The sequence below is a fragment of the Danio aesculapii genome, chromosome 18, assembly GCF_903798145.1.
Source record: "Danio aesculapii chromosome 18, fDanAes4.1, whole genome shotgun sequence".
NCBI classification, from domain to species: Eukaryota; Metazoa; Chordata; class Actinopteri; order Cypriniformes; family Danionidae; genus Danio; species Danio aesculapii.
This window is the reverse complement of record NC_079452.1, coordinates 25,726,082-25,747,542: the sequence shown is the minus strand read 5'-3', so window position 1 is coordinate 25,747,542 and position 21,461 is coordinate 25,726,082. Positions and strand designations below refer to the sequence as shown.

The window sequence follows — 21,461 nt, the reverse complement described above, 5'->3', positions numbered from 1 at the left end:
AGGGTAAATTTTGTTGCACGTTTCAGATGACGAATCCACTAGAGGGCACTGTCTACTTTTTTGCAAATTTGAAATACGTTACTTAGGGTATGTTTTACAGTACATTTCACATGACGAATCCATTAGAGGGCGCTGTCTAAATTGAAATGCGTTACTTAGGGTACGTTTTGCAGTACATTTCACATGACGAATCCACTAGAGGGTGCTGTCTAAATTGAAATGCGTTACTTAGGGTACGTTTTGCAGTACATTTCACATGACGAATCCACTAGAGGGCGCTGTCTAAATTGAAATGCGTTACTTAGGGTACGTTTTGCAGTACATGTCACATGACGAATCCACTTAAGGGCACTCTCTAAATGTTTGCAAATCTGAAATACGGTAGTTAGGGTACGTTTTGCAGTACTTTTCTCATGACGAACCCACTTAAGGGCACTCTAAATTTTTGCAAATCTGAAATACGTTACTTGGGGTATGTTTTGCAGTACATTTCACATGACAAATCCACTAGAGGGCACTGTCTAAATTGAAATGCGTTACTTAGGGTACGTTTTGCAGTACATTTCTCATGACGAATCCACTAGAGGGCACTGTCTAAATTTTTGCAAATTTAAAATGCATTACTTAGGGTAGGTTTTGTAGTACATTTCACATGACGAATCCACTAGAGGGCGCTGTCTAAATTGAAATGCGTTACTTAGGGTAGGTTTTGTAGTACATTTCACATGACGAATCCACTAGAGGGCGCTGTCTAAATTGAAATGCGTTACTTAGGGTACGTTTTGCAGTACATTTCACATGACGAATCCACTTGGGGGCACTCTCTAAATTTTTGCAAATCTGAAATACGTTACTTAAGGTACGTTTTGCAGTACATTTCACATGACGAATCCACTAGAGGGCACTGTCTAAATTTTTGCAAATTTGAAATGCATTACTTAGGGTAGGTTTTGTAGTACATTTCACTTGACGAATCCACTAGAGGGCGCTGTCTAAATTTTTGCAAATCTAAAATGCATTATTTAGGGTAGGTTTTAGAGTGCATTTCAGATGACAAATCCAATAGAGGGTGCTGTTTACATTTGTAAAAATCTAAAAGAAACAATACTTAGGGTACATTTTGTTGCTCGTTTCAGATAACAAATCCACTAGAGAGCGCTGTCTTCATTTTTGCCAATCTAAAAATTTGGTAATTAGGGTACGTTTTGCTGCATTTTAATAGCATCCACCTGTGGGTCCTGTCTACTTTTTTGTGAATCTGAAATACGATACTTAGAATACGTTTTGTAGTACGTTCCAGATGACAAATCTACTAGAGGGTGCTGTCTACATTTTTGCCAGTATAAAAAACATTACAGTACTTTGTACGCAAATCTGAAATGCGCTACTCAGGGTACATTTAGTAGTACATTTCAGATGACAAATTCAGGGCAGTGTTGTAATTCTTATAAATCTAAAATATGTTACTTATGGTATTTTTTTTGTACGTTTCAGATGACAAATACACTAGATGGCGCTGTCTAAATTTGAGCAAATCTGAAATGCATTACTTATTTGAAATTAGCTTTGAATCTGAATTATTACTTACAGTACCTTTTGTTGTACGTTTCAGATGACAAATCCACTAGAGGGCACCGTTTGAATTTTTTGAAAACATGAAATACATAATTTCTGGTATGTTTTGTAGTATGTTTCAGATGACGAGTCCACTAGACGGCGCTGTCTAATTTTTTGCAAATCTGAAATATTTGACTTAGGGTACATTTTGTAGTAAATTTCAGCTGATAAAGCCACTAGACGGTGCTGTCTAAATTTTAGTGAGTTATAAATACATTACTTGGGCTACATTTTGTAGTACATTTTAGGTGACTAATCCACTAGGGGGTGCTGTCTACATTTTTCTGAAGCTGAAATACGTTTCTTAGGGCACGTTTTGTAGTGCATTTCAGATTACAAATCCACTAGAGGGCGCTGTTTTCAGTTTTTTAAATATAAAATGCATTATATATGGTATGTTTTGTTATACATTTCAGATAACACATCCACTAGAGGGTGTTGTTTTCAGATTTGCAAATCTAAAGTCTGTTACTTAGGAGTACATTTTGTTGCATGTTTCAGATGAAAAATCTACCAGAGGGCGCTGTCTACATTTTTGCAAATCTAAAATACGTTATGTGTAAATTTTGTTGTACGTTTCAGTTGATAAATCTAATAGAGGGTGCCATTTTAATTTTTGTGAATATGAAATGCATAATTTCTGTAATGTTTTGTTGTATGCTTCAGATGACAAATCCACTAGAGAGCGCTGTATAAATTTTGGTACATCTAAGATGTATTACTTGGGGTACATTTTGTACGTTTCAGGTGGCAAATCCACTAGGGGCAGCTGTCTACATTTCCGCGAATCTGAAATACGTTAGGGTACATTTTGTAGTACATTTTTAGATGACAAATTCACTAGGGGCACTGTCTACATTTTGTGAACCTAAAATACGCTAGGGTACGTTATATTCACTAGAGGGCCCTTTCTACATTTTTGCGAAGCTAAATTACGTTACTTAGGACATTTTTTGTAGTACACTTTTAGATGGCAAATCCACTAGGGGGTACTGTCTACATTTTTGTTAGTCTAAAATGTTACTTAGGGTACGTTTTGTAATACGTATCTCAAGGTACATTTTGCTGCACATTTCAGATGACAAACCCACAACAGGGTACTGTCTACATTTTTGCAAATCTGAAATACATTATTAGGGTGCCCTTTTTTGTATGTTTTAAATGGCAAATCCTCTAGAGGGCGCTGTCTACATCATTGTAAATCTAAAATATGTTACTTAGGGTACATTTAATTGTACATTTCAGATGACAAATCCACTAGAAGACACTGTTTTCATTTTTGCCAATCTAAAATCTGTTATTTAGGGTACGTTTTGCAGTACATTTCACGTGACGAGTCCACTAGAGGGCACTGTTTTTGCCAATATGAAAGACGTTCTTCTGGGTTTGTTTTGCTGCACATTTCACATGGCAAATCCGCTAGATGGCACTGTTTACATTTTTGTGAAGCTGAAATACCTTACATAAGGTATATTTTGTTGTTTGTTCCAGATAACAAATCCACTACACTAAGCTGTCTAAATTCAAGCAAATCTAAAATACACTACTCAGGGCATGTTTTGTTCTGTGTTTCTGATGACAAATCCACTTGAGAGCGCTGTCTTCATTTTTGCGAATATATAATGCGGTATGACTTACGGTATGTTTTGCAATACTTTTCAGATGAAACTTCCACTAGAGGGGGTTGTCTACATTTTTTGCCAATATAAAAGATGTTAATCCGGGTATGTTTTGCTGAACGTTTCAGATGACAAATCCACTAGAAGGCGCTGTTTTCATTTTTGCAAATATGAAATGCGTTTGCTTTACATTGTTGTATGTTTCAGATGACAGATCAACTAGAGGGCTCTGTCTACATTTTAGCGAATTTAAAATGCGCTACTTAGGGTACATTTTCCTGGACGTTTCAGATGAAAAATCCTCTAGAGGGTGCTGTTTACATTTTAGCGAATTTAAAATACGTTACTTAGGGTACATTTTCCTGGACGGTTCAGATGAAAAATCCACTAGAGGGCGCTGTCTACATTTTAGCGAATTTAAAATGCGCTACTTAGGGTACATTTTCCTGGACGTTTCAGATGAAAAATCCACTAGAGGGTGCTGTCTACATTTTAGCGAATTTAAATACGTTAATCAGGGTACATTTTCCTGCACGTTTCAGATGAAAAATCCACTAGAGGGCGCTGTTTACATTTTAGCGAATTTAAAATACGCTACTTAGGATACATTTTCCTGCACGTTTCAGATGAAAAATCCACTAGAGGGCGCTGTTTACATTTTAGCGAATTTAAATACGCTACTTGGAGTACATTTTCCTGGACGTTTCAGATGAAAAATCCACTAGAGGGTGCTGTTTACATTTTAGCGAATTTAAAATACGCTACTTAGAGTACATTTTCCTGCACGTTTCAGATGAAAAATCCACTAGAGGGTGCTGTCTACATTTTTGTGAAGCTGAAATGCATCACTCACGGTACATTTCAGATCCGCGTCCATTTGTAATAATTTCCTGACTATAAATTGGTGCAAAATAAAGCAGCTTCAAGGATGCCATCTCTACACTTTTGCTCTACGTTAAAACATCGCCAAACGAAGCGACCAGAGCACAGCCTTCAGAATCTGCCGTGATTTTCTTTTTCTTCTCTTAGGCTGATTTCTCTTTGAAAGCATATCTGTGCTGATCAGAGGAGAAAGAGCCCAAACAGAGACGAGTCAAGAGTCGCTCCATTAGAGGATGAGAGTGTGTGTGTGTGTGTGTGTGTTTGTGTGTGTGATTCAGAGCTCTTCCTCTAATAGTCTGATGTGTCATGATGGTTTGTTTCATGTGGCGGCGGCATCAATCCCTCTCACCGACATCCTGATGGCTGCGTGTGATGCTTTAATTAAGGCTGAGACAAGCACACACACACACACACACACACACACACACACACACACACACACACACTTTCAGAAACAGATTCTCATCCTCTTTGCTCTTGAACTGGGTGACGGGTGTTTCATGCTTCAGGCATATCTCTTTTATATACAGATGAAGTCAGAATTATTAGTCCTCCTTAATTATTATTACTCTATTTTCCCCCCAATTTCTGTTTAACGGAGAGAATATTTTTCAGCACATTTCTAATCATAATAGTTTTAATAACTCATCTCTAATAACTGATTTATTTATCTTTGTCATGATGACAGCACATTATATTTGACTAGATATTGTTCAAGATATTCAGCTTAAAGTGACATTTAACGGCTTAACTAGGTTAATTGGGTTAAAGTTAGGGTAATTAGGCAGGTCATATGCTAATTAGGCATATTCATGCGCTTGTGTTTGAGGTGTTGTTAGGCTTTTTTTATCCAGTCATGTGGCACAGATCAGATATGTCCCATGTACGTGTAAGCAGGAACAAATCACATGGATTCCGATTTACTCAAATCAGATTCATATGTTCTTGTTCATATGTGGAAATTTATCCGATATGAATGGGATCTGTGCCCTTGTGTCTGCAGTGTAAGCAGGTAGATCAGATTTTCACCTGTCGATGCGACTCGCGCGTCATTAAACACCATAGACTGATTTCACGCGGCTGCCATTTTTAAAAGCGAAATCGAGGCTGCGGTGGGAAGAAACCCGGAAGTATCGTTGGGAGTTACATTAGAACGTTGTGTACTTGGCTGTATATCTTATCAGCGAATAGAAAGAGACACAAATTTATCATTTCACCGCCTTCTGAGTGACCCGAAGGTCCGTTCTGAATGAATGGTGAAAATATAAAGGGATATCAGAGCTCATTTTCAGCTAAGTTAAGGGAAATGGCACTAGTTAGCTAACGTTTTCTTTCCCAAACACACGTTTTAGATGTCATTTATCAAACTCAAGTTAATGAACTGATTCTTTCACTATATTAGACTTGTCACGTTACTGAATTAAAAGAAAATTTGTCAATTTCCCGCTAACATTTAAAGCACTGTTGATGGCTTTCTTAAAACAGTGCTGATTGGCCATTGTGTTCACGTGCTCAACAGATATGCTTGTGATTTGGCCGAGAAGGTCATCAGTTCACCCTCCGCTGTTTACTGAGCACAAACACAGCCGAGCGATCTGCTTGATGACTCTACTGATCCTTATGGCTGTTTCGCGTTTGCGCTCCAGTCTTCGTGTATCTGTGTTTGCACTGGGTGAAGAGCGGTAAACTGAGTGCAAACACAAGATACATGGAGACTGGATCGCGAAGCAGCCGTGAAGATCAGTCGAGTCATCAGCGCTCAGCAGCGCTTCAATTTTAACTTAGCGGGAATTAGACTGTTTTAAAACTTCAGTACCGGGACAACACGAGGGTGTGCTACAGAGGACTGCAGTGTTTATCGCTCACCAAGTTACATAGGCTGAAGCAGGGAAGCGTCCCCTCTGTTTACCTGCTGCCATGAACTGAAGCCTAGGAGGACACTTGAGCATATTACTCTTACAGAGCTTGTGATGTTGTTTGATGCTAAATTGCTTTTAATTGTTTAAATTAAACTTACTGACTGATATTAAAGTGATGTTTATACCATATCTGTATTTTGAAATCTCGGCAACAGCTGGAGGTTTGTAGTCCAAAGCATGTCACTGCAATGTTTACAGTGCTGGTCCTATACTTCCGAGTTTCTTCCCACCACAGCCTCGCTTTGGTTCTTTAAAATGGCGGCCGCGTGAAATAAGCGTATAGCGAATGACGACAACTCTGACACTTTCTTTTCAGAACAGACTTCAGCAGAGTCCCAAACCTTAAATCTTATACACAAGGACTTAAACAGCTTTCATATTGTCATATAGCACAGGTATTTAAGCATGTAAACAAGAGCGAGAGAGCGCAATGTCCGCCACGCAACCAATATAAACTAATATAAAACTAGTGCACATCACATGCATAAATCACGCCATATACATGACATTAAGATGCCTAAAGGTTTAAAGAAGCTCATATATCAAAAGAAGATGGCCAAATGAGAACCTTTCTGTCATAAACTATAGTAAAACAGCTTGTCAACAGCTGCGAACAGATTACATACAGGAATAGAGAAAAGAGCGCTCTTTAATTATTAGTTGTTAGTCAGCGCCCGCTCTTTTTTTTCCTGGTCAGGACTTTGCCCTGTGCTGTGTAAATGCAGACGATCGGATACGAGTCAGTTTTAAATGTTGATGTAAGCAGGTCATCAAAAAAATCGGATAAAGTCACAAAATCGGAATTGACCATCAAGATCTGCAGTGTAAATGCAGCCTTAGTCTGTTGCTCTGTGTTTGCTAAAAGTGTCTGATCTTCAGGTTATGCTTTCCTTTAATGCATGTCTGTAGGATGCTTTGCAGCAGATGAAAATCTCTGATGTGTCTGCTTTATATCAGTGTGCATCTCTGTTTTGTTGTTATGAGGAGTAGTTCCTGTATGAAGTTATCAAGGTCTTCTGAGGCCGCCACTTTTCATTCATATCGACTGATGGCACCTTTCAGACTCTTCAGGTTGCACTTTGCAATGTTAGAGCAGGTCACTGTGGGAAAATGAACAAGAAAGGTTTCAGTGTTGCTTTAGACATTCATTCATTCATTTTCCTTCAGCTTAGTCCCTTTGTTTATCAGCCATATAGCGGAATAAACCGCCAACTATTCCAGCATATGTTTTACACAGCGGATGTCCTTCTAGCAGCAACCCAGTGCTGGGAAACACCCATACACACTCATTCACACACTACGGCCAATTTAGTTCATCAATTCCCCTATAGCAAATGTGTTTGCACTGAGGGGGAAACAGGAGCACCCGGAGGAAACCCACGCCAACACGGGGAGAACATGCAAACTCCACACAGAAACACCAACTGACCCTGGACTCAAACCAGCGACCTTCTTGCTGTGAGGTGACAGTGACCACTGAGCCACTGTGCCTCCTTGTTTTAGACATATTAGATGTATGATATTTTACATTGTCTTAGGTTTCAGGTAATTTATTTATAATTCAAAATGTCGTGTAAATCAACGTGCAATGCATTCAGTTTTAATAGTCCAAACTAAGATTATGCATCATTTTCCTCCTGCAAAATTCAATTCAGTTCAATTCTAGTTTATTTGTATAAATAATTTGCATAAGATAATGATTGTTTCAAAGAAGCTTTACAAAAGGTGCACATTATTGCAATACCAAATACAGTTGAAGTCAGAATTATTAGCCCCCCTGAATTTTTTTTTTCCCCAATTTCTGTTTAACGGAGAGCAGATTTCTTCAACACATTTCTAATCATAATAGTTTTAATAACTCATCTCTAATAACTGATTTATTTTATCTTTGCCATGATGACAGTAAATAATATTAGACTAGATATTCTTCAAGACACTTCTATTCTGCTTAAAGTGACATTTAAAGGCTTAACTAGGTTAATTAGGTTAACTAGGCAGGTTAGGGTAATTAGGCAAGTTATAGTATAATGATGGTTTGTTCTGTAGGCTATCGGAAACAAATATAGCTTAAAGAGGCTAATAATATTGACCCTAAAATGGATTTATAAAAAATTAAAAACTGCTTTTATTCTAGCTGAAATAAAACAAATAAGACTTTCTCCAGAAGAAACAATATTATCAGACATACCAGTCTGATCTCACGAGAAAACGTAAGTATTTTACGTTTTGTCAGTTTAGTGGCTAATTCGAATGAGTTCATTTGTACGAAATTGTACGATTTTTAAAAAGGAGGCGTGGCACCTAACCCCACCCCTAAACCCAACCGTCATTGGGGGATGAGCAAATCGTACTAACTTGTATGAATTAGATTGTACGAATTAGCCACTAAATCAAAAAGTTACGAATTGCCGTGAGATTGTGTACTGTGAAAATGTCCTTGCTCTGTTAAACATCATTTGGGAAATATTTTAAAAAGAAAAAAAATCCAAAGGGGTGCGAATAATTCTGACTTCAACTGTAACTTTATTCGTTACTAATAACTTTAATGAACTAATTACTAATAGCTTTAACTGTTAAAGGTATTATATATGTAAACATGGTTAACCTGCAGTTATACAGTATAGTGTATAGGTGATGTCCTAGTGTACATGTTTAATGGTGTATTAAGTGAATGTAATTTGTTTGTCTGATTTCATTGAGTCATGTGTGTGTTTCAGTCTGTTCCAGCATTACTGTTACTCTCGCGGAGGGATGCGGCACACCTCGTACACCTGCATCTGCGGAAGGTAAAAACACACCACGCACACACACACACACACACACACACACACACACACACACACACACACACACACACAGACAGACAGACAGACCCATAAACACCCAGAAACTCAAGCACACACACATGCACAAACTTGTACACAAACACACACACACACTACAGTGCAGAAGACGAGGAAACTTGTAAACTATCCAGACTGAGAGAGAAAGAGCTCAGTCAGCACTCAGAGTCTGCTGTGGTAATTACTGATGTTCTCACTGAATATTACACAAACAACACCAGACCTGACACTGCAATAACCACAGCAAATCGTTATTACTGTGTGTGTGTGTGTGTGTGTGTGTGTGTGTGTGTGTGTGTGTGTGTGTGTGCGTGTGTGTGTTTTAATTTAACTTTTGATATTATTTGATTATATATGAAGAATAAGCTCACATTTCCATCATTTCTCTCATCAAACTATCTGCTGCAGCTCTTAAATCTCAAATCCACATGTACATGTTTCCACATAACATTTTCATTCATTCATTTTCCTTCGGCTTAGTCTCTTATTTATCAGAAGTCACCACAGCGGAATGAACCGCCAACTTATCCAGGGTATGTTTTACACAGCGGATGCCCTTCCAGCTGCAACTCAGTATTGTAAAACACACACACAGTACTCGGTACAATTTACACACACACACACACACTCATTCACTATGGCTTTTGATTTAATTTGATTTGATTTATTTTCGAGCATAATTATCATACTTAAAATATCTTTAACTAAAATTACATTTCAACATGGTCGAAAATGGAGTGGGATGAAGCACAAGCTAATTATTTTCCCACCCCATTACCACACACATCATTCATCTATTACTCAAACTTTCTTCTTCTCCTACTTATCTCTTGTTTTTACATGAGACATATTTTATCCTTTTGGCATCTTTGACATATGTTTGATTACAGTTGTACATGTACATTTTGTAACATTGACTCCAAAAATAATACATAGTATTGCAAATAACAGGTATATAATGGTCCGTTTCCACTGAGTGGTACGGTATGGTTCGGCTTGGTACGCTTTTATGGCCGTTTCCACTGTCAAAAAGCATACCGAACCGTACCGTACCACTTTTCCGGCACCCTTTCGAAAGGGTACCAAACACGAGAAAGGGTACCAAAAGGCGGAGCCACACGCGCAGCTGAACGCTATTGGTTTACAGAGATACGTCATTCGCTTACATAACAAGCCAGAATGAAAACAAAAAAAACGGCATGTTTGAAATACACAGCCGAGAGATTACAGCGGAATTATAAATAGATATAATAACGAGCCATGGTCGATCTGGGCTCAAACAAACCTTGTCGTCGTCTTGATAAACAGCCACAAGAGCAGATTTACCCTGTGCCGCGTAGTTTTTTACGAGGCAGTCTGAGGCGCGAGCGGTTACGCTTTCTTGCTAGCGCTCGCGCGCGTCTAACATTATATCTGAAATAACAAACTTCTTGAGCTGATGATAATAACCTGCGCTTGATTATTGACGTGCTTTTGAAACCCGATCCTGTCAGACACTGACAAACGCGAGAGTGAAGCGTGAAGAAACAAAGGAGAAGCCGGAAAAAAAGGAGCACATTATTATTCAGCAAACATGAACAAAATGCCATGTATAACTAACTTATCTTCACCTTTTGGACTAATATGAACTGGGAATGACGGAATTACTGTCTAACAGAGGCTACATGTGCTGCTGAAGATTACAGACACAGATGAGAGGTTTTCACTGACTGTAGGCTATATTTTGTGTTGTTTTTGAACCTAAATACTGACGAAATGTCTGCTATATGTAGTTCTTCTGTAGTTTGTAACATATCAGAGACTGTAAGGGGCTGTATGTGTTTATATATGTTCATTTATATAGTTATTTAATATAATTACAGACGTTACAGTAGGCTGTTTCACACTGTCATTGATCTGCAGTTATAATCAACTCATGTTTATAGAAAAGTCAGTAATAAACATTTCTACACAAGTATTTATGTGTGTAAAGCATCTGTGTTGTGAGAAGTGCTGCTCATATGATATGTAAGTGACCTGTACACCTTTACTGTAGACATTTCCTCGAGTGAGAATGACGTCATCTGAAACTTTCTGTCATACACCACGCCCACCAAAAGGGTACCCTTGTTAGTGGAAACGCAAGCCTGATAAAGGAGACCCGTACCAACCCGAACCGTACCGTACCAGTCAGTGGAAACGAGCCATAATATATACATTGATTTACTGTCCATGATAAGTCTTGCTTTATACACTATAGCTACAGTTTTTACTAGTTTTGATATCACATTTTTTATTTGCGGTTTCCAACTAATTTTATGATCCAATACAACACCAACAAACTTAATTGCAAATACTCTTTCTATAACCACTAAATCTATATTATGACTACTTTTTACTTTCCCAAATAACATAACCTTTGTTTCACTTATATTTAATGACAATTTATTTACCTCAAACCACAATTTCAATTAATTAATTTCTGTTTTAATCAACTCCATGAGTTTTGGTAAATTATCCCCAGAACAAAAGATACTTGTATCATTTTCTCTTCAGCTTAGTCGCTTTATTAATCTGGGGTCGCCACAGCGGAATGAACCGCCAACTTATCCAGCATATATTTTACACAGTGGATGCCCTTCCAGCTGCAACCCATCACTGGGAAACACCCATACACACTCATAAACTTCAGACAATTTAGTTAATCAATTCCGCTATGGCGCATGTGTTTGGAAACCGGAGCTGAGGCTCAAACCAGCGAGCTTCTTGCTGTGAGGTGACAGCACTACCTACTGCGCCACTGCGTCGCCCAATACATGTATCATCTGCAACAACTCTGATATCTTACACATATCATTAATGTAAATTATAAACAATATTGGACCTAAAACTGATCCTTGTGGTATGCCACAGTTTACATTTAGGTATGAAGATTGAGGATTGCCAATTTCTGTTGCCTGTTTTTTAAATAACTAATCTAATCCATGGCTACTCCTCTAATACCATACCTTTCTAATTTATTTACCAATATATTTTGATTTATTGCATCAAATGCCTTCTTTAAATCTGTAACAATTTAGATTATCAATCAATTCAGTTAATTTAGTTAGAAGTTAGTTCATCAGTTCCCCTATAGCACATGTGTTTGGACTGTGGGGGAAACCGGAGCACCCGGAGAAAACCCACACCAACACGGGGAGAACATGCAAACTCCACACAGAAACGCCAACTGACCCTGGACTCAAACCAGTGACCTTCTTGCTGTGAGGTGACAATGCTAACCACTGAGCCACCGTGCTGCCCCCAACATTTTCAGTGAAGTGTACCCTACATGTGATGGGTAGTGCTGTCTCTTATCATCAGCTCTGTTCATTCAGAGGAATAAACTGTTCAATTGACTCAAGGCAGAACTTCAAAGTGAAGTTTGATGTTAATTTCAGCTCTCAGTCAAAGCTTAATTCCAAAGTTTAACTAATAACACACACATCAGTGCTACTGATCATCACTGGTCATTTAAGGAATCTGGATAATGTAGTCAAGTTTAATTAAAGTTTGAGGGTTTTAACATGTGCATTTCTGGCAGTGGGAATAACTCCTCCATCCTGCATTACGGACACGCCGGAGCTCCCAATGACAAAACCATCCAGGACGGAGACATGTGGTGAGTTTAAGTTTAAATAATATAGTTCTTTTAGTTTAAATATCATGTTTATTTGATTGAAGCATGCTGTCTGTCTGTTCTCTTGTTGATTTGTGCTGGTTTTGTGGTGTTCAGCTTCATCTTCTCTTTATAAGTAGACACACGCTGCCCTCTGCTGGACAACAGACACTAACACGCTGTGAGAGAAATACACACACTGTAACATCTGTTAATGAACAGTTTCTGTATTTTGGGTTTATTTGTGGTGGTGAATTGCATTATGGGATGTTGATCTCTGCTCTGTCCTCTTCTGATGTTGAAAATTCAACTCTACAGTTTAATAAAGTGACTTTTAGTGACATTTCAGTAGTGTAAAAGGAAATGCATATACAGGAGATAATAATATTTAGAGAATAATAAATGAACAGAAATTGCACCATTTCAAGGTGTGTGTAGTGTAGTACACAACACCAACCCAGACTATATAGCACTGCAACTATTATAAATGTCAATACAAGTCACTTTGAGGTTAAAAGTGGTTGCAAGAAAGATCAAGGTCTCTTAATGTGATTCAAAAGCATGAATAAAAGGGGGAAAATAAAAATATGAATCACAAAATATGGAAAACTGATCATTTAAGGATTTTCTTTACAGTGCATGTGAAGGTAATGATAGTTTACAGCAGTAACGCTTTTGATAACTACAAAAAAAAGTCGCAAGGAGGATGATTTGTTTGTGTTATAATCAGTGCTTGAAGTGCACTGTAAACCCAAATAAGTAAGCAGAACTCAAAAAATTTGATGTAACTCGTTGCCTCAAAATTTTTAAGTTCATGAACTTAAAAGATTTAAGTCTTCAAAACTTAATTATTTTGATTACATGCTACTTAGACCTTTTCATTACAGTTAAATTAAAACTTGTTATGAAATCAACTTAAATATTTTAACACCACACACACACAGGTTGATGTCATACGCAGTCAGCATGTTGAAACTACAAAAAAAAAATCTTATTTTATATCTTTCTCTTTGTGATTTGTATCGTGCAGCACATTGGTCAACCTTTGGTTGCATTTATTAGTGCTATATAAATACAATTGACATTAACAAGTAAAATTAAATGATACTCCTAAGTGGCACTTACTTAATGAGCAAGTTGTTCCAGTTAATCAAAAATAATAAGTTTAATTCACTCAAAACCTATAAAAAAGTCACACAAACTTAAACTATTTGAGTTAGTAGAACTGTTTTAGAAAATTGAGTTTATACTACTCAATCAATTTAATTATTTTGAGCATTTGGGTTTATAGTGTGGTGGAGGTGGCCGTACTCTCTTTGCATTGGCAAATCATTACATTTTTACTCTGAAAACAAAACGTGTTGCTGTTACAACAACTTATTGTTACTTATTTATTAACAGCATAAATGTATTTGAACATGTTTGTGTGTGCGTGGCTGCGTGCGTGTATTTCACAAAAGCATATTTCACGTCCGTAGCAAATATTTTGAGGAGTGTTTTTGTGAATTGAGAGCCACCAAATGACGAATATGAAAAAAAACGAATACGAAAGTTTCGGACTCAGTCAGGGAGCAAGGACCTTAAACTTTTGAGGCTTGCGCAGCTTCTCGAGGAGAAATCAAACAAATGAGCGCTACTTTCTGAAGTCTATGAGCGCAGCACACATGAATAAACTAAATTGACATACTGCAGTTACTTTTCTAACTGTGGTGTTTTTATATTTATAACATTTGAATACGGATCAGCACCATACATCACACGACCTGACGACCAAGAGAGCTGACAATGGACCCTCACTTAATTTACCATCACCTCACGATTGAAAACGTCACACTGATTTCATATGACAGGTCAACAAACAAGTTAAGAATATTAAGTCACTTATATTTTTGATGAAATTATTAAGGACTGTTTTGGTCTATTTTAGCAGCGAAAATAGATCCGATGAATCCAAACAAAGATCACAAATTTGCCTTTTTTTTTCTCCCATCCTGTAGCCCAGTGTTTCCCAACCCTGTTCCTGAAGGCACACCAACAGTACACATTTTCAAGCTCTCCCTAATCAAACACACCTGAATCCACTCACCAGAACATTAGAAGAGACTCCAACACCTGAAGTGAATGGGTGAGATAGGGGAGACATCCAAAATATGTGCTGTTGGTGTGCCTTCAGGAACAGGGTTGGGAAACACTGCTGCAGCCTACTCGCCCCCCACGAGAATGTTCCAGCGGTTAAGAACCACTGACTTGCATATTTACTGTAGTGCAATCATATTAATATTCATGTCTTTTGATAAGTCTTGTAAAGTTGTAACAAGTTGCAGGCCTTTATATCTAGATATGCAGAATTTCAACTAAAACAAAGGAGTAAAAAAATAAGGAGTTCAAGTATCTTGGGGTTTTGTTCAGAAGTGAGGGAAGGATGGAGCGTGAGATTGACAGCAGCACCAATATAATGTGGTCGATGTACCGGTCTGTTGTGGTGTAGAAGGAGCTGAGATGAAAGACAAAGCTCTCGATTCACCGTTTAATCTACGTTCCTACTCTCACCTATGGTCATGAGCTTTGGGTCATGATCAAAAGGATAAGATCTCGGATACAAGCGGCCGAAATGAGTTTCCTTCGCAGGGTGGCAGGGCGCACTCTTATAGATAGGCTGAGGAGCTCTGTCACCCGGGAGGAGCTCGGAGTAGAGCCGCTGCTCCTCCACATCTAGAGAAGTCAGCTGAGGTGGCTTGGGCGTCTTTTTCAGATGCCTCCTCGACGCCTACCTAGGGAGGTGTACCAGGCATGTTCCACTGGGAGGAGGCCTCGTGGAAGACCCAGGACACGCTGGAGTGACTATGTTTCTCGGCTGGCCTGAGAAGGCTTTAGGATCCCCCCCGGAGGAGCTGGAGGAAGTGACTAGGGAGATGGAAGTCCGGGGTTCTCTCCTAATGCTGTGTTCACATCAGATAAACACGCTATACACGTGTAAATAGACACCGTGAACATTTTGAGTTTACTCGCGCGTCAAATTCACTTCACAACAGACGTGGATTCACGTGATAGGCAGGACTTCTGTCTGCCTGGTGACTCTAGCTTCATTGCTAAAAGGCTAACATGAATATTATTGAGAGAATAGCTGTGTTTATCCGCTTTAGGAAGGCTCAAAAACAGCATATATTTGTTCAGTGCTGTGTCTGAGTCCACGAGATCTTTTTTATTGGTGCACCCTCCTCCAGACTCCAGGTCCAAACTCCTCCAGAAACTATACCTGGATGATGGAAGCTTTCAGCAGTGCTTCTGACTGAGCTGAGCCCAGTATGATGAACTATAGTCCGGTGTCAGCAGGATGATTTTTCCCCGGGTCACCAACAACAGGCGCCACGTCATAATCACACCCCTACAAGAGAAAGCTCCTGATTGGTTAACATGGTGCAAATGTCCCGCTAAAGTTCAGTGTGATGGGGAGAGTGGGGCCGAACACCCGGAAAGGGGAGAGAGAGAGTGGAGACACCGGCGGCTGGTCAGTAGCCCAATCAGAAATAATTAATAACACCTGCTTTCTCTAGTGATTGGGCCGGAGAGACGCCTTCTTAAGGGAGCAAGAGAGACCAGTCGGGAGAGAGAGAACCGAGTAACAGCCAGCACATTGTGGAGCGTGTTGCTCAGCATTAAAATAATAATAAAACTTGTCACTTGCCTTAACGCCGACCCTGTCTTCTTCTTCCCTCACAACGAACCTTTCTACATTCAGATTTTCCAACTCGAGCGTTACGCGCGTTAAGTACACTCGCGCAAAACGCTCAACTCGCACTGCTTCATTCGCACGTATCGCGCCGCAGGATGTCTATTCACGTCTTTGCATTGACTTAACATGTAAATCACTGGCGCTTGACGCTTCTTCCACGTCTGGTGTGAACGCAGCATTAGACAGCTGCCCCCGCGACCCGGCCCCGGAAAAGCTGTAGAAAATGAATGAATTTAAGAAATATACAGAAAATTGCTAATGAGAGAACTTGATTGTTTTTGTTATTCCTGTGCATTAAATTTATATGCATTGTTTCTACCGTAACATTAACAAAAAAACGGTATTTGTAGTTTTTGTCTTCCTATTTAGATTTTCTTTTCTTGTAGTCCTAAAAATAAGACATACAAGATAAAAACTTGCAATTTTAGAGAGGCTGGATTTCATTTATTTCTAACAGATTTTCATAAACTTCAAAGAATTTATCAAACAAAATACATTTCATCATGATCAACAAAAATATTAACTTTTCCACACACTTAGAGTATCACTCATTAATTTATTTATTTTCCTTCAGCTTATTCCCTTTATTCATCAGGGGTCGACACAGTGGAATGAACCGCCAACTATTCCAGCATATGTTTTAAACAGCGGATACCCTCCGGACACCCATACACACATATTCACACACACATACACACACTCACACGCAATTTAATTCATCAGTTACCCTATAGCGCATGTGTTTGGACTGTGGGGGAAACCGGAGCACCCGGAGGAAACCCACGCCAGCACGGGGAGAACATGCAAACTCCACACAGAAACACCAACTGACCCAGCCGGGACTCGAACCAGCGATATAATAGTGCTAATAATATAATAAAATAAAGTATAGATCAGGGGATCAGGGGTGTCCCTGCAGGGTTTAGCTCCAACTTGCCTCAACACACCTGCCTGGGTCTTTCAAGTATACCTTGTAACACCTTGATTAGCTTGTTCACGTGTGTTTGAGTAGGGTTGGAGTTAAAATCTGCTGGACACCGGCCCTCCAGGAACAAGTTTGGTGACCACTGGTATAGATCATTTCTTTTTGATGCTATAACTCTACCAAATATTAAACTTAAAGCACAGCTTTAGAAGTGTGTTAGATCTGCTGTCAGGTTGCTGCAGATGGGTTGTCCTCCACAACAGTTGTGTTTCTGTCTGTTTTTCAGTCTGTTTGACATGGGTGGTGAATATTACTGCTACTCCTCAGACATCACCTGCTCTTTCCCAGCCAATGGCAAGTTCACCGCCGACCAGAGAGCCATTTATGAAGCCGTGCTGAAGTCCTCCAGAGCTGTAATGGCCGCCATCAAGCCAGGTACAGACATGAGGACACATCCACATTTTCAAAGCAAACTTACTGCTTAAAGGTGCAGTTTGGAGGAACTAGTTGAACTAGGTATTGCAGTCCAAATTCAAAACATCAGAGAGGGTATTTTCACCCTTTTCCGACAGTGACTCAGTGCAGATACAGGTTGCCAGATTGATGGTACAAACAGGAGTAAGTGTAAATTTAGGGTGGGGCTATCAGTCATTGTAAGGCGGGGCTATCAGTCATTTATGGCGGTGCTATTAGTGATTTAGGTTGGGGTTATCAGTCATTTTAGGTGGGTCTATGAGTCATTTAGGGTGGAGCTATCAGTCATTTGGGCTGGGGCAATGAGTCATTTAGGGCAGGGCTATCAGTCATTGAGGGCGAGTCTATCAGTCCTTTAGGCCGGGGCTGTCAGTCCGACAGGGCAGGGTTATCTGTGCTTTAGGGTGGGGCTATCAGTCCTTTAGGGTGGGGCTATCAGTCCTTTAGGGTGGGGCTATTAGGCCTTTAGGGCGGGACTGTCAGTCCTTTAGGATCGGGCTGTCAGTCCTTTAGGGTGAGGCTGTCAGTCCTTAAGGGTGGGGCTGTCAGTCATTTAGGGCAGGGCTATCAGTCATTTAGGGCAGGACTATTAGTCTTTTTTGGGCGGGGCTATCAATGATTTAGGATGAGGCTATTAGTCATTTAGTATTGGGCTATCAGTCATTTAGGGCGGGGCTATTAGTTCTTTATAGGGATATTAGTTATTTGGGGCGGGGCTATCATTCTTTTAGCGCTGAGTTATCCGTCCTTTAGGGTGGGGCTATCAGTCCTTTAGGGCGAGGCTGTGAGTCCTTTAGGGAGGAGCTATCAATCATTAAGTGTGGGGCTATCAGTCATTTAGAGCGGGGCTATTAGTCCTTTAGAGCAGGTAATTTTGGGTGGGCTATTAGTCCTTTAGGATGGGGCTATCAGTCTTTCAGGGCGGGGCTATTAGTCCCTTAGGGCGGGGCTATTAGTCATTTTGGGTGGGGATATCAGTCCTTTAGGGTGGGGCTATATTTCCTTTAGGGTGGAGTTGTCATTCCTTTAGGGTGGGGCTATCAGTCCTTTACGGTGGGGCTATTTGTCATTTTGGGTGGGACTATTCCTTTAAAGCGGGTATATATGTCATTTGGGTTGTGGCTATCAGTCCTTTTGGATGGGGCTGTCACTTCTTTAGGGCGGGGCTATAAGTCTTTTAAGGTGGAGCTATCAGTCCTTTGGGGTGGGGCTTTTAGTCTATTGGGGTGTGGATATCATCCTTTAGGGTGGGATATCAGCGTGCGTCTCGTTTTTGCTCTGCATTTGTCCATTTATCAATCTTCTTTCATTTTGTTAGCATCTCCCATCTTCCAGTAACCCTGTTAATTTGAAATTGTGCACCGCCCTGCATTATTCTCTCATTTTAAGACACTTAATCAGAAATCTCATGTCACAATATGGGAAAAAAGGACAATATTAACTCAGGTTTCATGGCGACTTTAAAGTGTATACTTTGGCTAGTGTTTGAGCTCTGCTGTGTGTCTGATTGTCTCTGCTGTCCTGCTCAGGGGTGAAGTGGACAGACATGCACCGTCTGGCTGACCGGGTCCACCTGGAGGAGCTGCTGAAGATAGGGATCCTGCATGGAGACGTGGAGGAGATGCTGAAGGTTCATCTGGGCTCAGTGTTCATGCCGCACGGACTTGGACATCTGCTGGGCATCGACGTCCACGATGTGGGAGGATATCCAGAGGTCAGATCACAGAAAAACAAACATCTATTCAGTATTCATAATGTCTACTGTCCTCACATCCCTGAACATGTTATATTGTGTGAAACAGTCATTCGGCTAAAACCATAATGTACATTTGCAGCTTTTCCTAAATGAGTGAATGTGTTACCATGTTTTCACCATGGTGTTCTGTCTCCTCATCTCTCTTCTTGTGTATGTGTGTGTATATGTGTGTATGTCTCCTGATCTGTGTGTGTTGTGTAGGGAGTGGAGCGTGTGGATGAGCCGGGTCTGAAGAGTCTCCGCATGGGTCGTGTGGTGCAGGAGAGGATGGTCCTGACGGTGGAGCCAGGAATCTACTTCATCAATCACCTGCTGGATAAAGCGCTCGCATCTCCTGCTCAGTGCGGCTTCATCAACACTGCAGTGCTGACACGCTTCCGAGGCTTCGGCGGGGTCAGAACACACACAAACATACAAACACAGACATATACACACACCAGGGGATCAAGGGAAACAAAATGCCAAGCAGAAAACAGGATTAAATCACCAAAATAAAAGACGTGCGTGTGTGTGTGTGCATATGTTTGCGTGTCTGTGTTTGTGTGTATGTTTGTGTTTTTAATGTGTCTGTGTGTCTCTGTTTGTGCATGTGTATTTGTTTGTGAGTCCGTGTGTGTTTGTGTGTCTGTGTGTTTCTTTGTGTGTGTTTACCTGTTTGCCTGTGTGTTTTGTGCACGTGTTGTGTGTGTTTGCATGTATGTGTGTGTGTGTGTGTGTGTGTGTGTGTGTGTGTGTGTATGTGTGTGTGTGTGTGTGTGTGTGCGTGTGTGTGTGCGTGTGTGTGCGTGTGTGTGCGTGTGTGTGTGTGTGTGTGTGTGTGTGTGTGTGTGTGTGTTTCATCAGGTGCGCATTGAGGATGATATCGCGGTGACTGCTGACGGTGTGGAGCTGCTGACCTGCGTTCCTCGAACCGTGGAGGAAATCGAGGCCTTCATGGCGGAGGAAACGTCCAAACCCTTCAGTCCAATCAGCAGCCAGAAACTCTGAAGAGTACTGTCCAATCAGCAGCCAGAAACTCTGAAGAGTACTGTCCAATCAGCAGCCAGAAACTCTGAAGATCTCCATTATCATCACACACACATTTCTGGAGCATTATATCAGACTAAAAACAACTGTCTCTAATTATTTCTCACTATAAAGGGAAAATCTAGTCACATGATGGCTGCTTCTCTAATGGAAATCAGTATTACTAATCAATTATATGCTTTCATAAACTGCAGCAGACATTTAACAAAAAAGTTTAATGCTAAAGAAAAAAAACAAGAAAACAGCTCACTAGTTTAGCCTGATTTTGTAATATTTAGCATTTATTCTGTATCCTTTTTGCAGGTTTGTAAGACAATGCTATGCTTATTTTTAATAAACATCAGATTTTCTAGCATCATTTAGAGCTGTGTGTGAAATTTATTTACTCATTCTGAAGGTTCTGTCTCATTTAAATCCCATGTGTCTTTGTCAAATTTTCATTATTAGCTTAGCAGTAAACTAATTCATACTGGAAACATGCTAACAACATGCTAATGCATACTGGAAACTTGCTAACAACATGGGAATTTTTTAATAAATAAATGCTAACAACATGCAAATTCATACTGTAAACATGGTAAGAACATTTAAAACATGCTAAATCACACTAAAACATGCTAATTCATACTAGAAACATGCTATTTCATACTGGAAACATGCTAACAACATGGTAATGCATACTGGAATCTTTCTAACAACATGCAAATTCATACTTTAAACATGGTAAGAACATTTAAAACATGCTAAATCACACTAAAACATGCTAATTCATACTAGAAACATGCTATTTCATACTGGAAACATGCTAACAACATGGTAATGTATACTGGAAACTTTCTAACAACATGCAAATTCATACTGTAAACATGTTAAGAACATTTAAAACATGCTAAATCACACTAAAACATGCTAATTCATACTAGAAACATGCTATTTCATACTGGAAACATGCTAACAACATGGTAATGCATACTGGAAACTTTCTAACAACATGCAAATTCATACTGTAAACATGTTAAGAACATTTAAA

The 21,461-nt window shown here is 39.7% G+C and overlaps 1 protein-coding gene across 1 annotated transcript in view; it reads left to right on the top strand.

Annotated features, from left to right (window-relative positions):
• The window catches only part of pepd (peptidase D), a 102,321-nt gene extending 81,532 nt beyond the window's left edge, over positions 1-20,789 (top strand). Inside the window, exons 8-13 of the mRNA XM_056478010.1 lie at positions 8,755-8,823; positions 12,443-12,520; positions 17,462-17,610; positions 19,179-19,363; positions 19,607-19,798; positions 20,249-20,789. Of these exons, the coding sequence (XP_056333985.1) occupies positions 8,755-8,823; positions 12,443-12,520; positions 17,462-17,610; positions 19,179-19,363; positions 19,607-19,798; positions 20,249-20,392 (817 nt within the window). The 3' untranslated portion in view covers positions 20,393-20,789. The remainder of the gene's footprint in view (positions 1-8,754; positions 8,824-12,442; positions 12,521-17,461; positions 17,611-19,178; positions 19,364-19,606; positions 19,799-20,248) is intronic.
• The last annotated feature ends 672 nt before the right edge of the window (positions 20,790-21,461 follow it).